General features: G+C 54.6%; 4 protein-coding genes and 1 long non-coding RNA gene across 9 annotated transcripts; 3 read left to right on the top strand and 2 right to left on the bottom strand.

Moving 5' to 3' along the window:
• Window positions 1-14: 14 nt before the first annotated feature.
• Window positions 15-5,314, top strand: SPRING1 (SREBF pathway regulator in golgi 1). Its single transcript, XM_058851912.1, has 5 exons — window positions 15-229; window positions 795-951; window positions 2,122-2,273; window positions 2,758-2,871; window positions 3,819-5,314. Exons 1-5 carry the CDS (start codon window positions 119-121, stop codon window positions 3,900-3,902), a joined length of 618 nt encoding a protein of 205 aa, XP_058707895.1. The 5' UTR covers window positions 15-118; the 3' UTR covers window positions 3,903-5,314.
• A 963-nt stretch (window positions 5,315-6,277) lies between these two features.
• On the bottom strand, window positions 6,278-12,843 carry VPREB3 (V-set pre-B cell surrogate light chain 3). Of its 3 annotated transcripts, none has more exons than XM_058851908.1 (4): window positions 11,880-11,987; window positions 10,471-10,596; window positions 7,193-7,328; window positions 6,278-6,953 (listed from the first exon to the last, which is right to left on the bottom strand). In XM_058851908.1, exons 1-4 carry the CDS (start codon window positions 11,955-11,957, stop codon window positions 6,625-6,627), a joined length of 669 nt encoding a protein of 222 aa, XP_058707891.1. In that variant the 5' UTR covers window positions 11,958-11,987; the 3' UTR covers window positions 6,278-6,624. The 3 variants fall into 3 exon arrangements, with proteins under 3 accessions (XP_058707891.1, XP_058707892.1, XP_058707893.1); XM_058851909.1 differs by lacking the exon at window positions 10,471-10,596 and adding an exon at window positions 10,642-10,740 and having other exon boundaries at window positions 11,880-11,957; XM_058851910.1 differs by lacking the exon at window positions 10,471-10,596 and having other exon boundaries at window positions 11,880-12,843.
• Window positions 7,425-12,996, top strand: C16H22orf15 (chromosome 16 C22orf15 homolog). 3 transcript variants are annotated; one of them, XR_009278994.1, is made up of 5 exons: window positions 7,425-10,300; window positions 10,556-10,681; window positions 11,002-11,076; window positions 11,452-11,678; window positions 11,849-12,996. XR_009278994.1 is itself a non-coding variant. In XM_058851914.1 (4 exons), exons 1-4 carry the CDS (start codon window positions 10,228-10,230, stop codon window positions 11,622-11,624), a joined length of 429 nt encoding a protein of 142 aa, XP_058707897.1. In that variant the 5' UTR covers window positions 7,425-10,227; the 3' UTR covers window positions 11,625-12,996. The 3 variants fall into 3 exon arrangements, 2 of the variants coding, with proteins under 2 accessions (XP_058707897.1, XP_058707896.1); XM_058851914.1 differs by having other exon boundaries at window positions 11,470-12,996; XM_058851913.1 differs by having other exon boundaries at window positions 11,452-12,996.
• A 2-nt stretch (window positions 12,997-12,998) lies between these two features.
• On the bottom strand, window positions 12,999-14,364 carry CHCHD10 (coiled-coil-helix-coiled-coil-helix domain containing 10). The gene is made up of 4 exons (XM_058851915.1): window positions 14,250-14,364; window positions 13,991-14,174; window positions 13,654-13,798; window positions 12,999-13,253 (listed from the first exon to the last, which is right to left on the bottom strand). The coding sequence occupies exons 1-4, from the start codon at window positions 14,303-14,305 to the stop codon at window positions 13,234-13,236; spliced, it is 405 nt and encodes a 134-aa protein (XP_058707898.1). The 5' UTR covers window positions 14,306-14,364; the 3' UTR covers window positions 12,999-13,233.
• Window positions 14,365-15,383: 1,019 nt separating this feature from the next.
• On the top strand, window positions 15,384-21,586 carry LOC131585611 (uncharacterized). Its single transcript, XR_009278995.1, has 4 exons — window positions 15,384-16,940; window positions 17,741-17,918; window positions 18,173-18,280; window positions 19,274-21,586. It is a non-coding gene; the product is annotated as an uncharacterized LOC131585611 (long non-coding RNA).
• Window positions 21,587-22,023: the final 437 nt, after the last annotated feature.

Raw genomic sequence — 22,023 nt, 5'->3', positions numbered from 1 at the left:
GCTGAGGCCGCGCCGGGGCCGCGCTGAGGCCGCGGCGGAGCCGCCCGGAGCTCGGCGCTGCTCGCTGCGGAGCCGCCGGTGATGCCGGCCCCGGGCCCGCGCCGCCCCTCGCCCGGCCATGGTGCCCTGCGGGGCCCTGCTCTGGCGGCGGCTGCTCAGGAAGCGATGGGTGCTCGGCGTGGTGTTCGCCCTCTCGCTCGTTTACTTCATCAGCAGCACCTTCAAGCAGGTGAGTGCCCTCAAACATCCCTCGGGGACTGCTGTCCTTCGGGGGCTGCCACCGAACTGCTGGGTAATGCTGCCCTAAGAATGATGTAAATATTTCATAGACGCTGGAGTTTAAAATAGGAATGCCTGATTCCGTGTTTGAACCACAAGTGGGAAAAGAAAGTCTCCAGTGGGTTTGGTAGTTGTTGGTGTGTCTCTTGGGAGTGGTGATTCCACTGGTAAAGGGCTCATGAAAGAGAAATACGTTCAGTTGTGGTTATTTAATATAATATTAATATAATATTAATATAATATATACTATTGTGGTTGTAGGGACTGAGTTCAGCTGTGTTACCTCATCCATGCTGAACTTGAATACTCTCACTTTACTGCACTGTGTATCTTCCAGTTGTGTATAGTATGAAGTAAGATACCACAAATAGTGAATTGTTTGTATAATTGGTGCTGGAGTTTCCTGTGCTGTGGAGTTTACAAGTACTGGGCATCTTTAATCCTGGGAAAGGCACGTGGATTGAAGTAGCAGAAGGAACCTGTGTGTTTGGTTGCATTCCTGTTTTTCCTTGCAGGAAGAGAGGATGGTGAGAGATCGGAATCTCCTCCAAGTGCAGGAGCATGAACAGCCCATCATGTGGAAGGTGAAGTTCAGCTCGGGGAACAGCAGTCAGCTGAGCAACCAGTGCAGGAACTCTGTGCAGGGGAAGCTCCTCATTACAGATGAACTGGGTACAGTTGATATTGAATTTATTCTGCATGTGGCTGTGCTGAGCGCTGCTTTGCCTGTCTGACTTCTGAGGGCACTTTCATGGAACTGCTGCTCTTTATTAAGGCATTTTCACATGGCTCTTGGCCTGTTCTCCTCTGGCTGGCTGAATTTCGCTGTAGCTGCAGATGCTGCTGGTTTGTTTCTGTGCACCCCAGACTCGGGCCCAGGGCTGTATGAGTGTGACTGTGGCCACCTTAAAGAATTCCAGTTACCTTTGCCAGAACCCCAACGCTGAGTCCTGCTCAATTTGCAGAGCTCTTTGTGTCTCCCTGCAGTGTATTCCCACTGTCAGGGGCATTAGGGAGAGCAATTGAGGAAACCTTGGCTTTGTATGGAAGCAGCTCAGGGCAGGTGTAATTAGTGCTCAGAACAGTTAACAATCTTGTCTGACTCTTGTAAACCCAAGGTGATTAACCACTTGTTCTAAGTGGTAGAAGTTAAAGACCCTTTCCTGCCCTGCACTGTGCTTGTTGCTTAGACCCTGAATCTTTCTTGGCCACAAATCAAGGCTGTAAAAAACCCACCACATCTTTTGTGATTTGCATCAATGTTAAATTTGGCACTGCCTGACTTAGGCTTAGTGCCAGTTCTTAAGATCTCTAAAAATTACAGATCTCTCACATTCTGACACTGTTGTAGTGCTGCTTCCATAAGGATATACATGATATTTCTATGCTGTTAAGAATTCCATTCAGCAATTAATATTACACTAGCCTGCATGGCTAAATCTAAGTCTCTTCATACTGAACTGTAAGAGAATTATCCAGACACAGACCTGTTGAAAAAACGTGTGGCATGTTTTTTTTCCAATATAATCAATGTCAATCCCATTCCCCCTTTCACAACAAGGAACTATTCCCCAAAAAAGTCAGAACTGAAATAATCTGCATTTAAATACTCATAATGTATATACAGCACATACTAGAGTAGGATATAATAGTTGTGCAGGTAACACCAGGCTCTCCATTTCAAAGAATGGCTACACAGGACTGAGGGGGATCATAATCTACTAAATGATAACAACAATGAAACAAACCTGCTCTTAAGGAATGTGATTCTTCCTGCAGATTTTGGTAGAACATACAAAAGGGTGTGCCTTGCCAGTTGTTACTCCTGTTGCTGTTTTCCAGGGTACATCTGTGAGAGGAAGGACCTGCTGGTGAACGGCTGCTGCAATGTGAACGTGCCCAGCACGAAGCTGTACAGCTGTGACAGCTGCCTGCCCAACGGCTGCTGCAGCATCTACGAGTACTGTGTGTCCTGCTGCCTGCAGCCCAGCAAGGTGATGGCCTTTCTCCTGCTTTCCAGGTGTTCTCAGCTGCTGGGGTTCCTCTGTGGCTAAAAGAGCTGCTTTTTGAAGAGCTTTTCCCTTCGAGGGACTGTTCCTTTTCTTGGAAGGATGAGGAAAGCTTCTAAAGAGCAAATGGCAAGCTGTAAATAGAGCTTGAACAACATTCATCCTTCCCACCTTTGGGAGCCTTGCAAAGTGTTTCAGCTTCAAGGGGATTGCATTTGCTGAAGGGAAATGATTGCAGAAGAGTTATTCCAGCCAGTGTTAGTTTTGTAATTGGCACTTCCCTGTATCCCGTGAGCTTCTCTTAGATTCTTGTCCTGCTGGGGTCCTGAGGCATTTAGCCTTTCAGTGCTTGCTAGAAATCCTAAGTGGACTTGCTTACTATTCCTCTGACACCTGAGCTTTGTAGGTTAGGGTGGGCTTTGGTTACTCCTTGCTGAAGCAGAGTGTTTCCCTTCCCTTTGCTCTTCAGCAACATCTCCTGGAGCGGTTCTTGAACCGGGCAGCGATTGCTTTCCAAAACCTCTTCATGGCAGTGGAAGATCACTTTGAGCTGTGTCTGGCCAAATGTAGGACTTCATCACAGGTGAGGCACAAGCACATGTCCAGGGCCCAAAAAAGTGCCCTTGGAAAATGGGGCTCAGTCCTGTGTTTGTATTTTCAGGAAAGCTGAAGCAGTGGCTGAGAGCCAGTCTGAAGGCAAAGCACATACTTAGAGCAGGACAAGTTGCACATTCTCCTTAGAAATGAGGGACTTAGCTAAAAAGAGACTGAGTTCAACCACCAGTGAAGATCTCAGATGAGTTCTGGGGAAGATCTCATTAGGATGGAAGCAGTGAGAGCTGTTCCCAGTAGCCTCAGAATGCTGTTTATTTTATGGTTCACTTGGAGACTGACCATGTGCTGACAATCATCTGCATAGTAAAAACTATGTTGTAATTTCTTTGCTTGTTACAGACAGAGAACTTCTGTTACCCATGGGATTTTATTAGAAGTTTTGGTTTAAGCAAGCAGTGGCCCTTTTAGAAAGTGCTGTTAGCCGTGTCCTGCAGCTTCACTATTTCATGGAGCAATATGAGGGTGGACTGCAAACAAAGGATAGAGTTCCAGAAGTGTCCAAAGTTACTGGAGTTACGGATTTTTTAACCCATAAAATCTGAACTCTACCCTTTATCAAGAAAAATGCACATATTTCAGGTAGCAACTTTATTGCATTCTGCTTCCTTAGAACATTTGATGATATTGCCTGAACATACCTAATTTACTTTTTTTTTAATGAAATCTGTTCCCACCTGCTTGGCTGCTCTCTTGAAAAGGAGGTTCTGGTTCAACACTGCAGTGCTGTAATACATCAACTGGCTCTTGTGTGTTGGCAATGCAGCATTCTTTCACTCCAAAGACACCGATGTGTAGAAGAATTTGGGATTTATTTTGTTTCCCTGTGCATAAACGCTGTGGGTTTTGCCCCTCAGTGAAGGGATGCCTTGTTTCAGTGTGTGTATTTTGCTAAAGCTTCTCCTCCTTTCCTGGCAGAGTGTGCAGCACGAGAACACCTACAGAGACCCAATTGCCAAATACTGCTACGGCGAGTACCCCCCTGAGCTCCTGCCTGTTTGAGAGCTGCAGATCTGAGCAACAGCAGGAAGGAACTGGAGACTTGAATCCAAAAGAACAGGACAGCAGCTGCTGCTTCACCTAAGCCTCAGTGTGAAAAGCTCCTCTTGTACGTGGGGGCAAAGCCAGAGCTGAACAGAGGAAGTAAGGAACTTAAGTTCTTCGGGACTGAATCTTGCTTTCTTCAATTTATTCTGCACCTGCTTTGGAGTGCTGGTACCGTGCTACTGTGCCAATGCATTCTTTGAACAGTTCCTCTCAATTTCAGGAATTGTGGAGTCATTCTAGGCTGTAGAACATCGTGGGAAAAATATCTAATGTGGCTTTGCAGCTGTAAATGGAGGTTCAGTTGTGTCTCTGCAGTCCAGAGACTTGCCAGAGTGACAGTAGTAACGGGAGGACTTTTCCTTCCAGAGAGCAAAGCATGCCTGCTGTGCTTCTCTGTCTGGAACCCTTCTTGACATTCATGGTGTACACTACATCCCTAATTATGAATTATTTATTCGTTTTATATGGGTCACTGGCTGAAAGTATGGATGCTTTGCATAGCTAGGTGTGGATGCCTTTCAGCCCCTGCTTTGCTGTGTCAGCTAGAAGGGATATTTTAGATCCTGACTGAAATTGGTAGGTTTTTCTTTCCTCCTTAGTCCAAAGGAATTGTATTGGCATTTGTCACTATAGTACTGATGTTCCTCTTAGTGAGCTTAAACCATTCAGAACTCCAATGGAGTTGTTCTTCTGCCAAAGTCCCACAGCACAAGAGAAGAGCAGGCATCTGCCTAGGATGGGATGTTTACTGTCTCTAAACGCTTTCCTTGTTACTCTGCAGCAGTTTCCTCAAAGAGGAGCCCAGTTTTAGGAGCAGCTCCCTGCTGTCCACTTGCTGACAAGGAGCAGGGAAGATTTGTTTGCTTGAACTTGTTCAGGCCTTGGTATTTGAAATGTTTTTCACTCCTGGTTGTGCAGGAGGCAAAAGGGTGGAGTTGGCCTCTCCACACCTCCTTTCCCAGGTCTGCTGTGCCTTTCCACACTGCTCACTGCAGGATGGCTCTGTCAGCCTTCCAACTCCTCGGCACTTCCAGCAGATCCTGAAATGTTCTACATCTGCATCAGCAGCTTCCTTTTAGCCCTTGGGAGTCCCCAAATTCAAGCTGATCTTCACCTTTGATAAACATAATGAACAGGACTCGGTTATGTGAAGACAAGAATTCCTTATCCCATGCTTGCTTTACACGATCCAGTGCCCAGCTCCTGCCACTGTACCTCAGCCGATGGGGAAAGGAAGAGGGCATCGTGCGGCCGGGAGTTTAGGATAAAAGGAGGCTGCGTCCTCCGAAATCTCGAGAGAGACCCCACGGGGGTATGGCGTACTGGACTCTCTCCTTTTATTCGAATAAAGTTGCAGAACTCCTCTATTTCCTTTGTGGACACTGGCTTTTAATAGCGTGGCTTTTCGCACACACTGAATACAGGAGCGGGGCCCGGCCCGGACCCCGCGCGGCCCCGACGCGCACTGAGGTAACCCGGAAGTGACGCGCGTGGTTTTGTCATCGCCTGAGCCAATGGTAGCGCCGGGTGCCGCTCACGTGACATCGGGCGCCCGCCTTTGGGTCCTGCCGCCCGCCGCCGCCGCGCGCGCCGAGCTGAGCATGCGCAGTGCGGCCAGCGCGGCCTTTCCCCGAATTGTGTGGGAATTTTGTGGGAAAATCCTTCATCCTTCTGTGTGAAAATGTCCCCACAGCATCCCCACAGCATCCCCACAGCATCCCCACAGCATCCCCACAGCATCCCCACAGCATCCCCACAGCATCCCCACAACGTCCCCACAGCATCCCCACAGCATCCCCACAACGTCCCCACAGCATCCCCACAACGTCCCCACAGCATCCCCACAGCATCCCCACAGCATCCCCATAGCATCCCCACAACGTCCCCACAGCATCCCCACAACGTCCCCACAGCGTCCCGACAGCATCCCCACAACGTCCCCACAGCATCCCCACAGCATCCCCACAACATCCCCACAGCATCCCCACAACATCCCCACAGCATCCCCACAGTGTCCCCACAACGTCCCCACAGCGTCCCCACAGCGTCCCCACAGCATCCCCACAGCGTCCCGACAGCATCCCCACAACGTCCCCACAGCATCCCCACAGCATCTCCACAGCATCCCCACAGCGTCCCCACAGCGTCCCCACAACGTCCCCACAGCATCCCCACAGCGTCCCCACGTCTGCCCGCGGGGGGACGCGTGTCCCTGTCCCCTCAGGAGCTGTGCGGGCGGAGCGGGCAGGGGCGCAGGGGCTGCTCCAGGGGTGGCTGAGGGCTCGGCCCGGCCCAGAGACCCCTCCTGGCCAGAGACACACGACACGAGCCCGGGGATGAGGAGTGACCTTTATTGTCTTTATTACCAGGTGAGCCAAACTCTGCGGAAGCCCCAGCCAGGTCCAGCCTCGTGCTGGAAGAGCCCAGGGAAGCCAGGCCACAGCCGAGCCCTCCATCTTCCTGTGTGGGGCTGTCTAATGCCCCATGGACATTGGGGACACTGGGGACACTGGGGACAAAGAGGAGGTTCCTGCACTTCCCAGCACGAGGCAGCGCTGCCGGGCCTGCTCAAGCGTGCAAAGATGGATTTTTCCCACCCCTGCCAGGGCTGCTGCTCTCCCTGCTGAGAGCACGTCAGGGTCGCCGAGGAAAGCGCGGAAAGCTTTAGTTCCCGTCTCTAGAGCCATTTGAAGGCAGGGGACAGGGAGCAGTAGTAGGTGCCGTTGTCGTCCTGGCAGGCGGAGGCGATGGAGAGGATGCAGGCGTTGCTGGCGAGGTCTTTGGTGGCCGAGAAGCGGTCGGGAGTCTTGGCAGGCTTGTGCTTGTCTCGCTCGGAGTTGTAATAGAGCAGATACCTGAGGGAGTGGCCCGGGCGCTGCTGGTACCAGGAGATGCCGAACTGGCTGATGTTGTACTGGGGGCTCAGGGTGCAGGAGAGCTGAGCCGTCTGCCCGGGCAGCACGAACACGGAGTGCGGCTGTGTCAGCACGGGCTGAGCCCTGGAAGCTGCACGCACCAAGGGTGCAGTCAGTGATGGGCTGAGCCGTGTCCCCCATCATCCTCACCCCAAAGTGTCCCTCAGCTCCCTCGAGGCAATGCCATTATCCAAGCGCCAGCCTGCTCATCGCATCACACATCCCCGGAGCAAAACACCCTGCTCACACCAGCCTCCCCTTGGCCAGCCCAGCCTGCCCACCACCCTGCAGTGCCCCCAGGCAGCGCTGGCTCGGCCACAGCAGCCTTACCCGTGCCCAGCATCCCCAGCAGGAGCAGGACGGTGAAGCCCGGGGCCATGGCAGGAGGCAAAGGAAGGGAGGCTGTTTCAGAGAGGGTCCGGGGTGCTGCACAAGGCAGGCTGCTGTGCCACGGCACCGGCGGGACCTATGTAAATGACACAGGGGGCTCAGGGACTCAGCTCCCCGGGGCTGCTCGCTCTGCTGCAGCTGGGCTTCAGGGAGGGCGGGGAGAGCCACCCACCTTCACCCCAGCCCATTTCCTTCAGCTGCACCAACACACCCGCAGCCCACCCCACCACCCCATGGCCTGGGCACTGGGGTGGCATCGCTGACCATCTCTCTTCACTGGTGGGAGGAGCAGAGAGGTTTCCCTGGGGGCTCACACTCAGGCCCTCTGCTGCCAGGCCTGCAGGAAGCCAGGAGCCCGAGCCACACCACACCAAGTGTGTGCTGTCCCCCCGGGAGAGGCAGCGGGCTGGGGGCCACCAGGGAGAACGGGAGATGGGAGGCAGCCGCCCCATCACAGAAACAACATAAGGAAAGTTGCTGCTCCCTTCATGCAGCTCCATCACGGTGGCAGGAATGACTTGGCAGGGTCTCAGCTGCCTCTCCACCAGGGCCACCTCAGGAGCAGCAGCCATGGTGGGTGGCTGCTGAGGCCATCAGGCAGGAGGTGTGTCCCCAGGGGGCTGGGGCAGAGGTGGCTGCAGCACAGCTGCTGCCTGGAGCGGAAGGACAGCAGACCGTTACAGCCAACAGCCACCAGCTCAGCGGGCGTGAAGCCCCTCCTGTCTGTGACACCTGTCACGGGGCCCAGGGACACTGTGTCACACGGCCACCAGCCCAGGCTGTCCTCAGCACTGAGGGCACCAGGCACATCTCATGTGCCAGGGCTGCTGCTGGCCGCCTCCTGCCCTCCACAGGCAGGCCCAGCCCATCAGTGCCACCTTGTCACCGTGCGGGGACAGCCACTCCCTCCCCTCTGCAGCAGCCACAGAGGCCCCAAGCCGAAGGCATTTGCCCCTGCAGGTATCAGCACTTTGTGTTTCCTGCAACCAGGCCCCTGAGCTCTGGCAGGTAGGAGCACACTGCAGGTACAGCTCCAGCTGTTGCCCACCAGCTCTCCCCAGATTCTGCAGAGTGGTGGCAAGATGAACACGAGTCTCCCTGCACATGTCCTGGGGGAGGAGTGTCACACACACATCTTGTCCCAGGCTCTGAGCAGGTCAAGCCCATGGATTAGACTGTCTGTGAAATGAAACCTGGCGAGATGGAGGGAAATCACCTCCTCATGCAGAGAGGCATTCCAGAGAAAGGGAATTTGTCCTCAGAGCAGAGAGCACTGGATAATGCAGCACATCAGTGTTGTTACTGGTTCCCACCATTCCAGCCCTCCCCATCAGCTGAGCAGCACAGGGACATGATTTTATCAATGTTTCCTACAGGAAAAGGGGACGATGCTCCAGGGCCCTGCCTGCAGGAGCACTTGCACAGAAACATTTGGGCACCAAATGGAAGATGCAGCTGGCACATGAGCGTGTACACCATGGGGCTGCAAAGCCCCACTGCTCCAGAGTAGGACCAGCAGGGTCCTCAGGGAGGTTTTCCAGTGGCATCCAGTCATGTCACAGGAGGCCAGGCTGCCCTTGCAGCAATGCTGGACTCAGGAGCAGGGTGAGCAGATGTGGCACCACCACAGCCCAGAGCAGCTGCAGGACAAATGGAGGTGGGGGCAGGAAACACCAAGAGACTACAAAAAGTCCGAAATTCAGAGCATCTGGGAGCACACAGAGCAGGCTTCCCAACAGGCTGTTGTTTGGCTCAGCTTTTGCTCTACATCCCCCCGCAGGAGGCTGGAGAACCTGCAGGGGCCGTTCACTGTTGCTGGGCGATCTGGCTACTGAAACCACAACAGCGTCAGAGGGAAATGAGCCCTCTGTGTCCCGGGCTCTCCAGCAGCTCCCAGCGCTGCCTGCAGGACAGGACCCGGCCCCACAGCCCTGCAGGGGCACAGCAGCACCACGTTCGCCACAGTGAGATTCGGAGGTAGGCGGGGAAAGAGGGACACAGCACCTGGTGCACAGCAATGCCCAGGGCTTAGGGACAGGCAGGAGAGCTCTGCCAGGGTGCAGCAGCATCCTGCACCTCACCTGCTTTTAAAAAAGGGAGATCTATTACCCCTGCACTCCAAATCATGGAGGAAAACCACTCCAGCAGAGCTGAGTTAATCACAGGAGGTGAGGATGAGCTCCCAGCCTGGCAGCCCTGGGAAATCACCGGAGGGAGCCCTGCTTATCTAGACACAACCAGAAGAGCCATGGGGCACAAGTGCCAGCTGCCAGCAGAGCTCCTCTGTCCTGGGCTGTGTGGGAAGGGTTCCCTGACTCAAATCCCAGCCCTCAGTTTCAGAGAGCAGGTATTTGTGGGAAGGAATGAGCAGCCCCTATGCTGACCTCACCCAGCTGGCTGAAAGCCTTGGCCAGTCCCCAGACACTCGTGGCTGAAGCCATCAGATGCACAGGGTTCTAAGCCTTTGCTCCCTGTGCTATTTGAATTGGATCCCCAGCTCTGACTACTGACGTGTGTCAGCCCTGGGGGATTTCTCAATTATGACAAACTCGGTCAGAGTTCATGGCCAAAATATCCTCAGGTGACTCAGCCTCTATCTCCAGCTCTTTCACCTTGTGACTGGGACCAGCTTGTAGAAGGGGACTGGCAAGGTCCAGGGCTCACTGCTTTTTCCTACTCATGCTTGATGAGACAAAGTTGAAGGACAGAGACACTTCATCAATCAAAACCATTTTTCCCCAAATCAAAGCTCTCATCTTCTCCCCTTGACCTGGGGCTCTCTCAGCACCTGTAGCTGTAATGCAGCTGCTCAAAGCCCTGCTGATGCCACACAGGGATCCTGTCTTTGCTGGCCTGGCCACAGTGGGCACCTCTCAGCCACCTGCTGTGCCTCCTGCCATGCCCACGTGGTCCCTGGGTTTGGGGTGACCACAGTCCAATCTCAGGTCTCATTCATTGCAGCCAACTGCCAAGAGATGGTGAACCTGCTCTGCTGTGTCCAGACCCTCACAGGCCACCTCAAGTGGAAGTGTCAGTGCAGGTCTGAAGGTACGAGTGCTCTGGGCTGTGGTCACAAAGGGACTGCCACTCACTCAGAGGAACAGCAGGGGTAACAAATGGGTCATGTGGGAGTTACAGGACATCCCAAAACACAGGAAAAGGGACAGCAAACCTCCCACACCCCCCACATCTCAACATTCTGTTCAAATGTAACTTACCAAGGAAAACACCTCTAAACCAAACAGGCTCATGTTGGCCACACAGGGGCACCCTGAGCTTCCTTCACCACATTTCTCCCTCCAGACTGCATCGATCTGGTGGACGAAAAGGGCACCCTGATGAACCTGAGCAAAGTGGAGGATCCTGCGTCTGAATATGCCAGTAAATACCTGCAGGGAAGGCAGCGCTACATCCTCATCAGAGTTGTCCGTAAGTTCCTTGTCCAGACAGCACAGCTGAGCCTCAGGAAGCCACAGGAAGGGTCTGCTCTGGGGGGAGGTTTGGGAGGGCTCTGTTCAGCAATCACTTGGACACAGCACAGAAGCTCTGAGGAGGCAGAAGCCAGCTTGGATGAAGATCTAGAAGATCCAGCCAGGATAAAGATCTAGAGCTGAGCCTTTGTTTGCCCAAGGGCTGCTCCCGGGGAGAAGGCAGAACCTTTTTCCTGGGCAGAACCACATGGCCCAGTTACAAGCCTTCAGTTTACAGCCAAGAGAGAGACTAATCCATTTCTCCCATTCTGCTGGCAGGAGAAGAGAACTCTGAAGCCACCTGCTATGAATCCTTGCTAGAGGACCTGGGGAAACACTACCCTGACCTACCAGGTAAGAGCCAGGCACCTCCACAGAAGAGTCAGGGGTGCAGGCACGACTCCTGCTCCCACCTCAGTCCTTGTACAGCACAGTGGGACTCTCCTCTGATGCCCCTGTGCTCCTTCAGGGCTCTCATGGCACCAAGGGAGGGGACAAGCTGGGCTGATGTGCAGGATCCCCTCCTAGTTAAGAGTGACACCCCACACCAGGCACAGGCCTACCCAGCTTGTCCCCCTGGCAAAGGGGAACATCTCCTTGGAACAAGGGAGGGAAGGACATCAGGAGAAACTGGGAAACCCTCAGGTGTCTCTCCCAGGCTGTAGTCTCACAGGTTGGTAGTGCCTTGGTCAGCATGTGATGGGCAGCTGACAAACACAACTCTGGAAGGGCTTGGTCACTCCACAGATCGGCTGCAGCAGCTCTCAGGAAAGACCCAGAGGACAGATCAGAGGAAGAAGGGCTCCTTGCAGAAGGCTCAGCCCCACACCAGCACCCAAGCCAGGAACAGGACCACCTTACAGAGCAAGAAGAACTTGGAACTCAAGAACACCCCTAAATGAGGAACTGGTCACACAGGCAGCACAGCCTCCACCAGGGCCCAAACACCTGCCCAGGTATTTATTCCTAGCACAGCAAGAGTCCCCTGCTGCTGAGCCCCTCTTCCTGGGATCCCCTGCCCCTCCCAGAGCTTCACACTACCACACCCCAAGCTGCACCCTGACAAACCAGGCACAGGTACCATCCTCCTGCTTCAAGGGGCCCATGTTCCCATGGCACTCCCCAGGGACAAGAACCTGCACCTCCTTTCCACCCACCTGCACTTGTATCACTGGATGGGTCTGCTTCCCACTGCAGCACTCCAGAGTGGCCCTGCAGGGACTGTGCACAGCCATCGCCAGGAAAAGCTGCTCCAGAGACAGCCAGGCCCCTCAGGGGCAGCAGCAGCACTTTGCCAAGCTGGGTCAAAGGCAGAGCACACCTGCTGCTTCTCCACCCAGAGCAACACAGCACCAGTCTAACAGACTTATTTCTTAAAGGGAGTTAAACAACTTTGGAGTGGCTCCTCCCTGCTCACACAGAACAGCTCAGCACATGGAACACAAGCTTTTAATCTCTGGCATTTACTTTTCCTCTTGGCTGTCACTAAGAACACAAAACACCCCTAATAAGGCCAGGCACAGCTCAGGACATCTCTACCAAGAACTTAAATCTGTGACATTCAGAAGGAGATCAGCCTCCAGTATCTGCCACCAGCATTTACCATCTAGACCTGGATTTCCTCAGAGATCCCAGCAAGGGGCTGAGAACTTGTTCTTTATTCAACAGTCCCAGATCAAAAGGTTAAGATTCATTCTGCCATGAAAAATGCATCAGTTAAGCATCTGAAGGTGTCCTGGTTTCACTGCTGTGCCACTAAACTCCAGCTGAAACCTCAGAGTTCCCTCTTCTGCCAACATGAGGAACAGGGTGTCCTGATGGAGGGCAGTCCATGGGCAGCAATCACGAGGCTGTGTAAGAGGAAAGCAGCTCTCAACTCCACCTGATGCCAGTGACCTTGAGAGCATTGCATAACCTACTAAAGCTTTAAAGTCAGATCAGCCAACTGTATCCAAGTCCCACAGCCAGACAGGTGACACTCTCTTAGCTCTGAGGTCAGGACAGGTATTCAAGGAAGAAGATATCTATAGAAAAGTAACTTGTCATTGAAAATACTGTGGGACACTTGTTGGCTTAGCTCTCTGCAGCCTCTCCTGTGCCTGGAGGGCAGCCAATGTCTGCATCTCCTTCTGCCAAGTCATGCAGGCACAGTCCTTGCTAGGCTGCACCCCCTGCTCACAGGAAATACACCCTTGCCTTGTCCTTTGGCTGACAATGTTAATGTTTTGGTAGCTTAATTTTAGCTCGAGAATTAAATAAAGAACATGCACAAGTGATAGGTCCAAATAAATTCTTTTATTTCTCTGTAATAAATACAGCACTATCTGAATACTAAAGACCCTTCGGTCCAATCATTCCTTTCCTTCCCTACTAGCTCAGAAGTGAATTACCACTAGAATACTCCTGCCTGGTCAGTCTGCTTCCTCCAGCTCATTCTCTGTCTGTCCTTCCACCCCTTTGGATAGCAGGGCTCTACACCATGATCCTCTTCCCTACGAGGGGTTGAATTCTTCACAGGAGAGAAGAAACACCTACAGGGAAGAAACAGAAGTTCAGCATTAGGTATCTGTTCCAACAGCTGGAGTTAAAAGCTCTCTCACCCAGGGTAACTAGACCATGACCTAACTACTGACAACAGCTTGTACCAAATGCAGCAGGAATTAGAGAATCAGCCAGGAGGAGCAGCAGGTTTCCAGTGGCAGCAAGAGTGGACCCTCTAACAGGCACCTACAGCCTCCCAACCTTCACAGAGACATGGCCAAAATCATTTCTCCTCCCCTTTCCACTTCAGGACACGGAAAGGACACAACTGCTTTCTACCTAAAGCCCTAAAGGACACTATATCCCCAAAAGATCACTCCTGCAACCTCCAAACCCACTGAGGTGTCCTGCTGGCAGCAGTTCCCTGCTGCAGGGACAGGGCACACTCACCATTGCTGTACTTGCACTGCTTCAGAGCCTCGTTGAAGCCCTCGCACAAAGTCAGGTCTCTCTGGTTGGTAGCGCATTCCAGGAACTGCTTCATCTCATAGTGGCAGGGTCCGTACGGCGACTGCTGCATCACGGGCCGGGGCTCCTGCGGCCACGGGCTCCGTCAGGGCGGCCCGGGGGCAGCGGCGCCTCCTCCAGCGCGCTCCCGTCCCCCTGAGCGGGGGGCGGCTGCCCGTCCGTCCGTCCTTCCCTCCCTGCCCCGCTCCCCTCTCCCGCCGCCCCACGGCCGCAGCCCCGCCAAGGGCGGCCCAAGGGCACAGCCCGGCTCCGCTCGCACCTGGGCGGGCGCCGCCGCCTTGGCCGGTTCGGAGGAGCCGCCGCTGAAGACGCCGGTAATGGCGCTGCCCACGACGTGTCCCACGGCGGAACCCACGGCCACGCCGGCCGCCGTGCTCGCCATCTGCGCCATCAGCCCGGGCTGCGCCGGCTGCGCCGCGGGCGCCGGGGCCGCTGGGGCCGGGCTGCGGAGAGAAGGGAGTCAGGGGGGGCGGCTCAGGGCGGCGTGCCCCGGTGCCCGCGGAGCCGAGCCCCGGTACCTGGCGTGCGCGGGCGGCGCCGCGGGCCGGGACACGCTCCTGCTGCCGCGCGCCATGGCTCTGAGGGGCGGCCCCGCCGCGCGCCGCCTTTAACCGGCACGCGCCGCCACGTGACACAGCGCGCGCGCGCAAACGCCAGGCCCCGCCCCCTGGGGGCGGTGCGAGTCCCGCGGTGCGCATGCGCACAGAGAGCAGGTGGGGGACCCGCCACCGGCCGCCTGCCCCCGGCAGAGGGCGCGAGAGGCCCGTGAGGGCCCCGGAGCGGGAATCGAGCACGGGACGGGACAGCGGGACACCGAGACACCGAGAGTCACAGACACCGGGACACCGAGAGTCACAGACACCGGGACACCGAGAGTCACAGACACCGAGACACCGAGACACCGAGACACCGAGAGTCACAGACACCGGGACACCGAGAGTCACAGACACCGGGACACCGGGACACTGGGACACCGAGAGTCACAGACACCGGGACACCGGGACACTGGGACACCGAGAGTCACAGACACCGGGACACCGGGACACCGAGACACCGAGAGTCACAGACACCGGGACACCGGGACACCGAGAGTCACAGACACCGGGACACTGGGACACCGAGAGTCACAGACACCGGGACACCGGGACACCGAGACACCGAGAGTCACAGACACCGGGACACCGGGACACCGAGACACCGAGAGTCACAGACACCGGGGCACCGAGAGTCACAGACACCGAGACACCGAGAGTCACAGACACCGGGACACCGGGACACCGAGAGTCACAGACACCGGGACACCGAGAGTCACAGACACCGAGACACCGAGACACCGAGAGTCACAGACACCGAGACACCGGGACACCGAGAGTCACAGACACCGGGACACCGAGACACCGGGACACCGAGACACCGAGACACCGGGACACCGGGACACCGAGACACCGAGAGTCACAGACACCGGGACACGGAGACACCGAGACACCGGGACACCGAGAGTCACAGACACCGAGACACCGGGACACCGAGAGTCACAGACACCGGGACACTGGGACACTGGGACACCGAGACACCGAGAGTCACAGACACCGAGACACCGGGACACCGAGACACCGAGAGTCACAGACACCAGGACACTGGGACACCGGGACACCGAGACACCAAGAGTCACAGACACCGGGACACCGAGAGTCACAGACACCGGGACACCGAGACACCGAGAGTCACAGACACCGGGACACCGAGACACCGAGAGTCACAGACACCGGGACACCGAGACACCGAGAGTCACAGACACCGGGACACCGAGACACCGGGAGTCACAGATCCCGGGACACCGAGGCTCACAGTGAGCGGGGGCAGGCGTTCCCCCTGCACTGCCGAGGCCACAGTAACCCGTGTCCCCGGTAGCTGCCCAGGGCTCCTGAGCTCCCCAGCGGTGACTGCAGCGCTGCCCCGGCTGGCCCGTGCCGCGGCCGGACAGCTCTTTGGGTGAAGAAGTTTTTCCTAAAGCCCAATCCAGCATTCCCTGGCACAGCTCGAGGCCGTTTCCTTTCGTGCTGGCCCTTGGCGGCCGCGGGAGCAGAGCGGTCCCGCTGTGGAGCGCAGGGCACGGCGGCTCCGGGGACAGAGCGGCTGAGGGGGCCGAGCTGGGAAGGGCCGGCTGTGGGACAGGCCCGGAGAGCGGGAAGGGACCGCGGCCTCTATGGCATGGCAGGCGGGGGGAGGAGAGAGAGGTGGATAATGAGGGGCTGGCAGAGGGAACAGGAGCACTCCGCAGCTGGGGCAGGGAGACGAGGCTGCCAGGGAGGAGGGAGCAGAGGAATGATGTGGTCTAAGCCATTGACCAGCACAACAATTTTTGCAGCAGCCCTCTGGATACAAACCAGGAGATCAAGGAACGCTCTGGAAGGTGTGGACGTTGTTGGGCAGTAGGAATCCATGAAAAGATGATGATGAACCCTCAAATCATGAAGAGACAGGCTGGACGACGCCAGTTTTACCTCCAAACCAATTTCCTGACAATCATCTCTTCCCTGGCAGCCCTGCTCGTCTCCAGGGCTTCTGTGGGTCCATGTCTCCTCAGCGTCTCCCTGGAATTGGCTTTGTTGCCACCTCCATCTGGACGTTCCTTATGCCCAATGAAGAGGAATTTCCAAAACTGAGAAGGGTCCTGAAGATGTCCAGGAAAAAAAAAAAAATAAAAATCCCAGCTATGTGATGTCTCTAGGGCTGCGTTTGTACATTCAGCACGTTATGAAAAGCAGCTCTTTGGGCTGGTTCATTGACTGGCAGGAATTAGAGAGCTAAGTCACTGCAGGGCTGGCAATTAGCTGCTGCACGAGTGTTTTTGTAGAGTCAAATTTCCAGCGAGGGGAAGAGAAAAGCGTTTGTAAAGCAAGCCACCCCTCGGTGCAGGAGCCGGGCAGGGGGAGCTGCAGCTCCTGCACTCCTGAGCAAAGAGAAGAATTGTTCCTCAAACAAACACCGGTGAGGGGCAACACTCCCAAATCCTTCCTCCCGCAGTGCTGGGGAGTTCTCTTGCCCCGGGAGCTGTGCAGTGCTGCTTTCAGCTGGAGCAGCAGCATTTTCCATCCAGCCTTTCCCTGCCTGTCTTTTCCCACTGACTGGTGGAGCAGCTGGAAGAGCAGAGGAATGTCACTGGAAAGCCCCTGCCCCAGCAGCACCTGCACTTCTTCCTTTCCCAGGTGTGTGTCCTGGAGAAGTGTGGCTCCCTTCCTCGAAGGAAAGAAGTGTGGCCCTGTCCAATGAGCCATGAGAGAAAGCAGAGGTCTTAGAGACAGGAGAGAGAAATGGCAGGAGGTGACACGAGGGTGACCTCGGGGAGCTGTGAGGAAACTCAGCTCTGCCAGCTCGAGCCTGGGGCTGCCACACCACGGGCTCCTCTCCCTGCCTGGCCGTAGGAAGAGGCTCAGCATGTGCTGGAGGGAGGAGAGGACGGACTTGCAGGGGGCACAGGGAATGCCAGAGCTCCAGCCGTAAGAAATCAAGATTCATTAGTTCCACCAGGCGCAGAACAACTTGCTGAAGGAGCCTGGGCTTCAAGCTGAGCGCATCCCTCAGCAGCGTCTGGGGACCCTTTCATTTGGTTAATTAGACACAAAGTTTTTCTGTGCAGTGGGAGGCCGAGTATGTGCTGAGGAGCATTTACTAATGAGATAATTTATTGTGGCTGTCTGGGAAGCTGAGTGTACACAGCTCCTCCCGTGCACACACCGCCCACCCCAAACCCTCCGCTCCCAGCTGGAGAGGCCTCGGCTCCGGAGGTGGAATTACGGTGTCAGGTCTCCCTGGGAGAGCCCTGCCCAGGAGCCATCCTCCCACGGGGGGCTTCTGCAGGAGGGCCTCACCTACATCTGAATATCCTTGCAACAATTTTCACTCTTTGACTGGCCAAACTTCCTAATTCCGCTATTTTTCACACTGAATTTGATCTGTGATTCAATGAAGTAACTTCATTTTGCCTCTCTCTTTTCCCCTGCTCCAGGTCTCTCCTTACACAGTTCAAGTGTTGGGGCTTGCCTACACTTGAAGGTTGACTCTGGCTTTAGGGACAAATAAATCTGAAAGACAAGAACGAATTCTTGAATATCTCTGGGAGGATTTACTCAAAATCAGTAATTTCTGAATAACTTGGTGCCCTGGCTGGCCAGTTCATCCTCCAGGTAAGGGCTGATTTCAGTCCCCAAGATCACGCAGAGCACTCAGGTCAGAAGGAAATATGCAAGAACTACCTTTATATCCCATAAAGTTTTTAGGAAGCAGAGTTGCAGCCACCTAAATAATAATAATAATAATAATAATAATAATAATAATAATAATAATAATAATAGAAGAAGCAGGCAAGTTGCTACCACTTAACAGAATTCAAAGGCAGGTCTGTGTTTTTTCAACTGCTTTCTCTCCTTTGCTCTAACAGGAACTTACAACCTCCCCCTCCAGAGTCTGCCTCGCTGAAATCCTCACGTTGTCACAGCTGAAATGTGGCTACAAAGAGCTGCAGGAATTCCCCAAGGTTGTTTCACAGGTAAGGAATGCAACACCGGCCTCCCGGCGCCTCCTGCCTGTCTGCCCGTGCCGCGGGCACAGCGCTGGCCGCGCCTGTGGCTGCACTGGCAGGGCTGTGCTGGGGGGACAGTGACACCCCCGGCTGCTGCAGGAGCCACCCCTGGCTGCGGGCACGTCCTGCCCGCTCCCCCCGGGCTCGGTGCACACCGGGCGTGCAGCCGGAGCCTCGGCAGCTGCAGGTTTGTGCTCGGAGAGCCCTAATTAGTGCGTGCAGGGGCAGATCTGGGCAGTGCTCTGGGTGTACCTGAAGTTATTTAGGTGAGCAGCAAATTGCACAGGATGATTGCTCGGGGATCTGGGCAAACTATTCAAAGCAGAAGAAAGCGTCTGATGGATTCGCCAATATTTTTGTTTGTGGACAATCCCCCAAAAAGAAGCAAACCCTCCAGTTCTTACCAATGTGTTTGCTGCTCAAAATTACTCCATGAATCCTTTGTGACTGAGTGCATGCAGTCAGTGGTTTCTCATGTCCTCCTTTTATTTTGTTGTTTGAGCTCTAGCTAGTCCTAATTTACTTGTGCCAGGTGGCTGATTTCAGTCCCCAAGTTCACACAGAGCACTCAAGTCAGAAGGAAATATTCAAGAACTACCTTTTTATCCCATACACCTTTTTAGGAAGCAGAGTTGCAGCCAACTAAATAAAAAAATAATAAAAGAAAACAAAATAATAATAATAATAATAATAATAATAATAATAGTAGTAGTAGTAGTAGTAGTAGTAGTAGTAGAAGCAGGCAAATTTCTACCACTAAACAGAATTCACAGATTTTTCATGATCAAGTGGCACATTTGCCCCAGGCCTGTCTCACCACTGCTCCCCAAGGGATAAAATAGCAGTTTTATGGCAGGTGATGTCCCATGGTGGCACACAGCCCTGTCTCACTCTGGGTGCCACTGGAGCACACTCCCCACACAGACATCTTCCTGTATCTGCATCCCTGCTGCTCTTCAGCCAAAATACAGTGCCTGGAACAAAAGGAGTGTGCTGCAGGAGTCGGAGAGGAGCAATGGGAGGAAGAGAAGCCCCCAGTGTGTGACTGGAGGAGCTGCAGATGGCCAGACGTGACTGCGAGGGAAGGGAGGCAGCGCTCAGAGCAACGTTTCAGCTTTCAAGTCCCGTGCTCCAGGATCTACATGCCATTTCTTGGATGTGGTTTGCCCCGAGGGCAATCTCAACAGCTGTGAAGTTTCAACAGATGAACAATGTAGTTTTCAATAAATTTCACCAAGCAAAGGAAAGGATTTTAACTCGTTCATGCTAACCCACTTTTGGTCTGAAGGCTCTCCTGGACCCCAATCCATGCAAGCCATGAGTGTTTCCTGTTTGAGCCCCAGGCACACCTGAGCTACACTCAGAGGTTTTTCCCCCTCAGAAGAGGCTTCTCTCAGCCATGCCCGTGGGTTCTGGGAGGTGCAGGAACACCCCTGCCTTTACCTGTGCCACTTGAACCCGCTCTGGTGGAGGAAGGTGCCAAATGTGGATGCCCTCAGCTCCTGGTGGGGAAAAGAGAGGAGGTAGAAAGACAATCTTTCAAATCTCCTTGTGGCTACTGCATCTTGGAAGTTCCATTTCCTTTGTAGTCACACATCCAGAAGTGGGGCTTTGCTCTTGGAGTCATGTTCTCATCCCAGCTGAAGGCTGATGCCATTAATTGGAACTGAAAGAGGGGCTTTTGTGTCCCTGAATTCTGCAGTCAGAGAAGTCAAGAAATTCCCTCTTCCAAAACTCATCTGGTGTATCCTCAGATCCTGAGGACAATTACTGTGAATTGTACACAGGACAGGACAGCAAACCTGAGTCCAGAGGTAAAAGGCCAGCTACAAAGCCAGCACTGGGGTTTTTGGTTCATGTCTGGGGGTTCTGGGCAATGAGGCTGTGACCTTTGCTGCCTCCCCTGTGGCTGGGATCTGTCAGGTGGTTTCAGGAGTCCGAAGCAGCGAGCTCACACCTCTTGCAGGAGATAACAGTGCTGAGTGAGCCCTGGAGGGATCTCACACCTGTACAGGCTCCCTGCTTCACCTGTCCGTGTTTTACCTTTGCTGTCCAGGCCGATGGGCTCAGGACTGAGCATTTCCTCCTCACCCAAACATCTGCCCAGAGGCCATTCCCTCCTGCTCCCACACAGCCGCTCCCTGGCCAGTCTGCTTCCCCTTCCCTCTGCAGACAGACAGACAGACAGACAGACAGACAGCAAACACCCCCAGGAGCTGCCCCGGTGGTTCCCCACACAGCTCTGGGGGGCACTGATGGAGTTTCACTGTAAGGAAACAACCCAAGCCCAGCTACAGACTCGAGGGTGGGTCTGTGTGTGAGGCAGAGATGCCCTTGACCTTTAGGAGGCTCTTAGCACCAAGCCATGAACAGCGACTGCTTTCAACCAGAGCTTTACAGTGACTGCCTCCCCACCTCTGCCCCTTCCCGAGCCAGGACACAGCTCATAAAGCACCCAGAGACATCTTGTGAGATGCTGCAGCCTCCACACAACAGTGCACAGACACATTTGGGGTCTTTTGTCCCGGCTCTTCAAAATGTTTCATGAGTTTTAGTCATCACGTTGCTCTTCCTGTCCTACTGAGGCTCCCCAACCATCAGCTTCCAACAGAAGTTTTTCAGACAGAAACTAAATATCTTTTCCTTCCTGTAAAAGAAGCCAGCAGTATCTCCTTTTCACGTGGAAAGTCAATAACCCTTGCAAATGCACAGGGCAGCCTGGTGGTGCACTCTGATTTCTCATGATTTCTGCTGAAATGCTTTCAGTTGGCATCTCCACCAGAGTGCTGAGCTCTCCATCCATGGGCTCCTCCTTGGGAAGATTGCAAAGATCCTCCTGTGCAGGAGCAGAAAAATCAGTGGTCTGAGCAAACCCCTCGGCTCTCTGGAGAGGCTGGACACTGTGGATGCTGTGCTGGATTCATTCCCAGCCTTGTGCAAGCTCTCATGGTGTCTTTTAGATGGTTCCTCAGAGTCTGCTGTGTGGTCTCTGGGTGCTCCCCTGGATCTGAGGATTCCACAGGGAGTTTGGGACAATTCAGAGTTCAGCAACTGCAGCCTGAAAGTGTAAAAACACTTTGGGAACTGATCTCTGACATTGTCCAACCAATTTATCCCAGTGACATTTGCTAGTGGCAATGCAGTGCGTGTCACAGAGCATCCAGGAGTTTGGAATGGCAGGACTTGGCATCACTGCTGTGCAAAGTTACTGCTGGGAGAGGCACTTTGCATCCCAGAGGGAGCCAGGAGTGTGCTCACACCAATAAAATCCACATTTCCGTGGTCTCTCTTCATGGATATCTCCTCTGGCCCCAAACCCTCTTGCTCTCCTGTCTTTTTTCCCCCTGGCTCACATCCTTGCTGCCTTTACACGGCTTTATTCAGTCAGAGCCCGGTGTGTGGCTGGTCCTGCTCAGCCAGCAGCGAGCAGCCCGTGTGTGCAGCAGCCACCCCATCCTGCCCAGGTGAGGGGAGCCCCCTCTCCTTCCTCCCTCCTTGCCCAGCCGGCTGCACATCCCGGGGACACAGGTGAGCCCCAGCAGGGCACGATGCCAGAGCAATGTGCAGGGGCAGGAAGGTCCCAGCAGCAGCGAGAGGAGCTGGGGGAGTGGGACCCGCTCCAGGGAAGGGAGCTCAGCAGCGTTTGCTGAGGAGGGGGGAGAGAGGGAGCTGAGGGGCTTGGCTGCTCTGAGCAGAAACGTGCGTGAAGA

This window comes from Poecile atricapillus, chromosome 16 (genome assembly GCF_030490865.1).
Source record: "Poecile atricapillus isolate bPoeAtr1 chromosome 16, bPoeAtr1.hap1, whole genome shotgun sequence".
Classification (NCBI taxonomy): domain Eukaryota; kingdom Metazoa; phylum Chordata; class Aves; order Passeriformes; family Paridae; genus Poecile; species Poecile atricapillus.
The sequence above is the reverse complement of the archived record's forward strand: the minus strand, read 5'-3'. Positions and strand labels throughout refer to the sequence as shown.

Excerpts from the sequence above, each read along its gene's own strand:
- C16H22orf15 (XM_058851913.1), top strand. The coding sequence starts at position 10,228 with ATGGTGAACCTGCTCTGCTGTGTCCAGACCCTCACAGGCCACCTCAAG. Across the intron at positions 10,301-10,555 it reads GTGTCAGTGCAGGTCTGAAG|ACTGCATCGATCTGGTGGAC; the intron begins GTACGAGTGCTC and ends TTCTCCCTCCAG. Across the intron at positions 11,077-11,451 it reads ACACTACCCTGACCTACCAG|GGCTTGGTCACTCCACAGAT; the intron begins GTAAGAGCCAGG and ends CAACTCTGGAAG.
- VPREB3 (XM_058851908.1), bottom strand. The coding sequence starts at position 11,957 with ATGGCTGTGCACAGTCCCTGCAGGGCCACTCTGGAGTGCTGCAGTGGG. Across the intron at positions 10,597-11,879 it reads ATCCAGTGATACAAGTGCAG|GTTCATCAGGGTGCCCTTTT; the intron begins GTGGGTGGAAAG and ends CACTTTGCTCAG. Across the intron at positions 7,329-10,470 it reads GTTTAGAGGTGTTTTCCTTG|GTCCCGCCGGTGCCGTGGCA; the intron begins GTAAGTTACATT and ends TCATTTACATAG.
- SPRING1 (XM_058851912.1), top strand. The coding sequence starts at position 119 with ATGGTGCCCTGCGGGGCCCTGCTCTGGCGGCGGCTGCTCAGGAAGCGA. Across the intron at positions 230-794 it reads TCAGCAGCACCTTCAAGCAG|GAAGAGAGGATGGTGAGAGA; the intron begins GTGAGTGCCCTC and ends TTTTCCTTGCAG. Across the intron at positions 2,274-2,757 it reads GCTGCCTGCAGCCCAGCAAG|CAACATCTCCTGGAGCGGTT; the intron begins GTGATGGCCTTT and ends TTTGCTCTTCAG.
- CHCHD10 (XM_058851915.1), bottom strand. The coding sequence starts at position 14,305 with ATGGCGCGCGGCAGCAGGAGCGTGTCCCGGCCCGCGGCGCCGCCCGCG. Across the intron at positions 14,175-14,249 it reads GCGCCGCCCGCGCACGCCAG|CCCGGCCCCAGCGGCCCCGG; the intron begins GTACCGGGGCTC and ends TTCTCTCCGCAG. Across the intron at positions 13,254-13,653 it reads GCAGTGCAAGTACAGCAATG|GTGTTTCTTCTCTCCTGTGA; the intron begins GTGAGTGTGCCC and ends TCTTCCCTGTAG.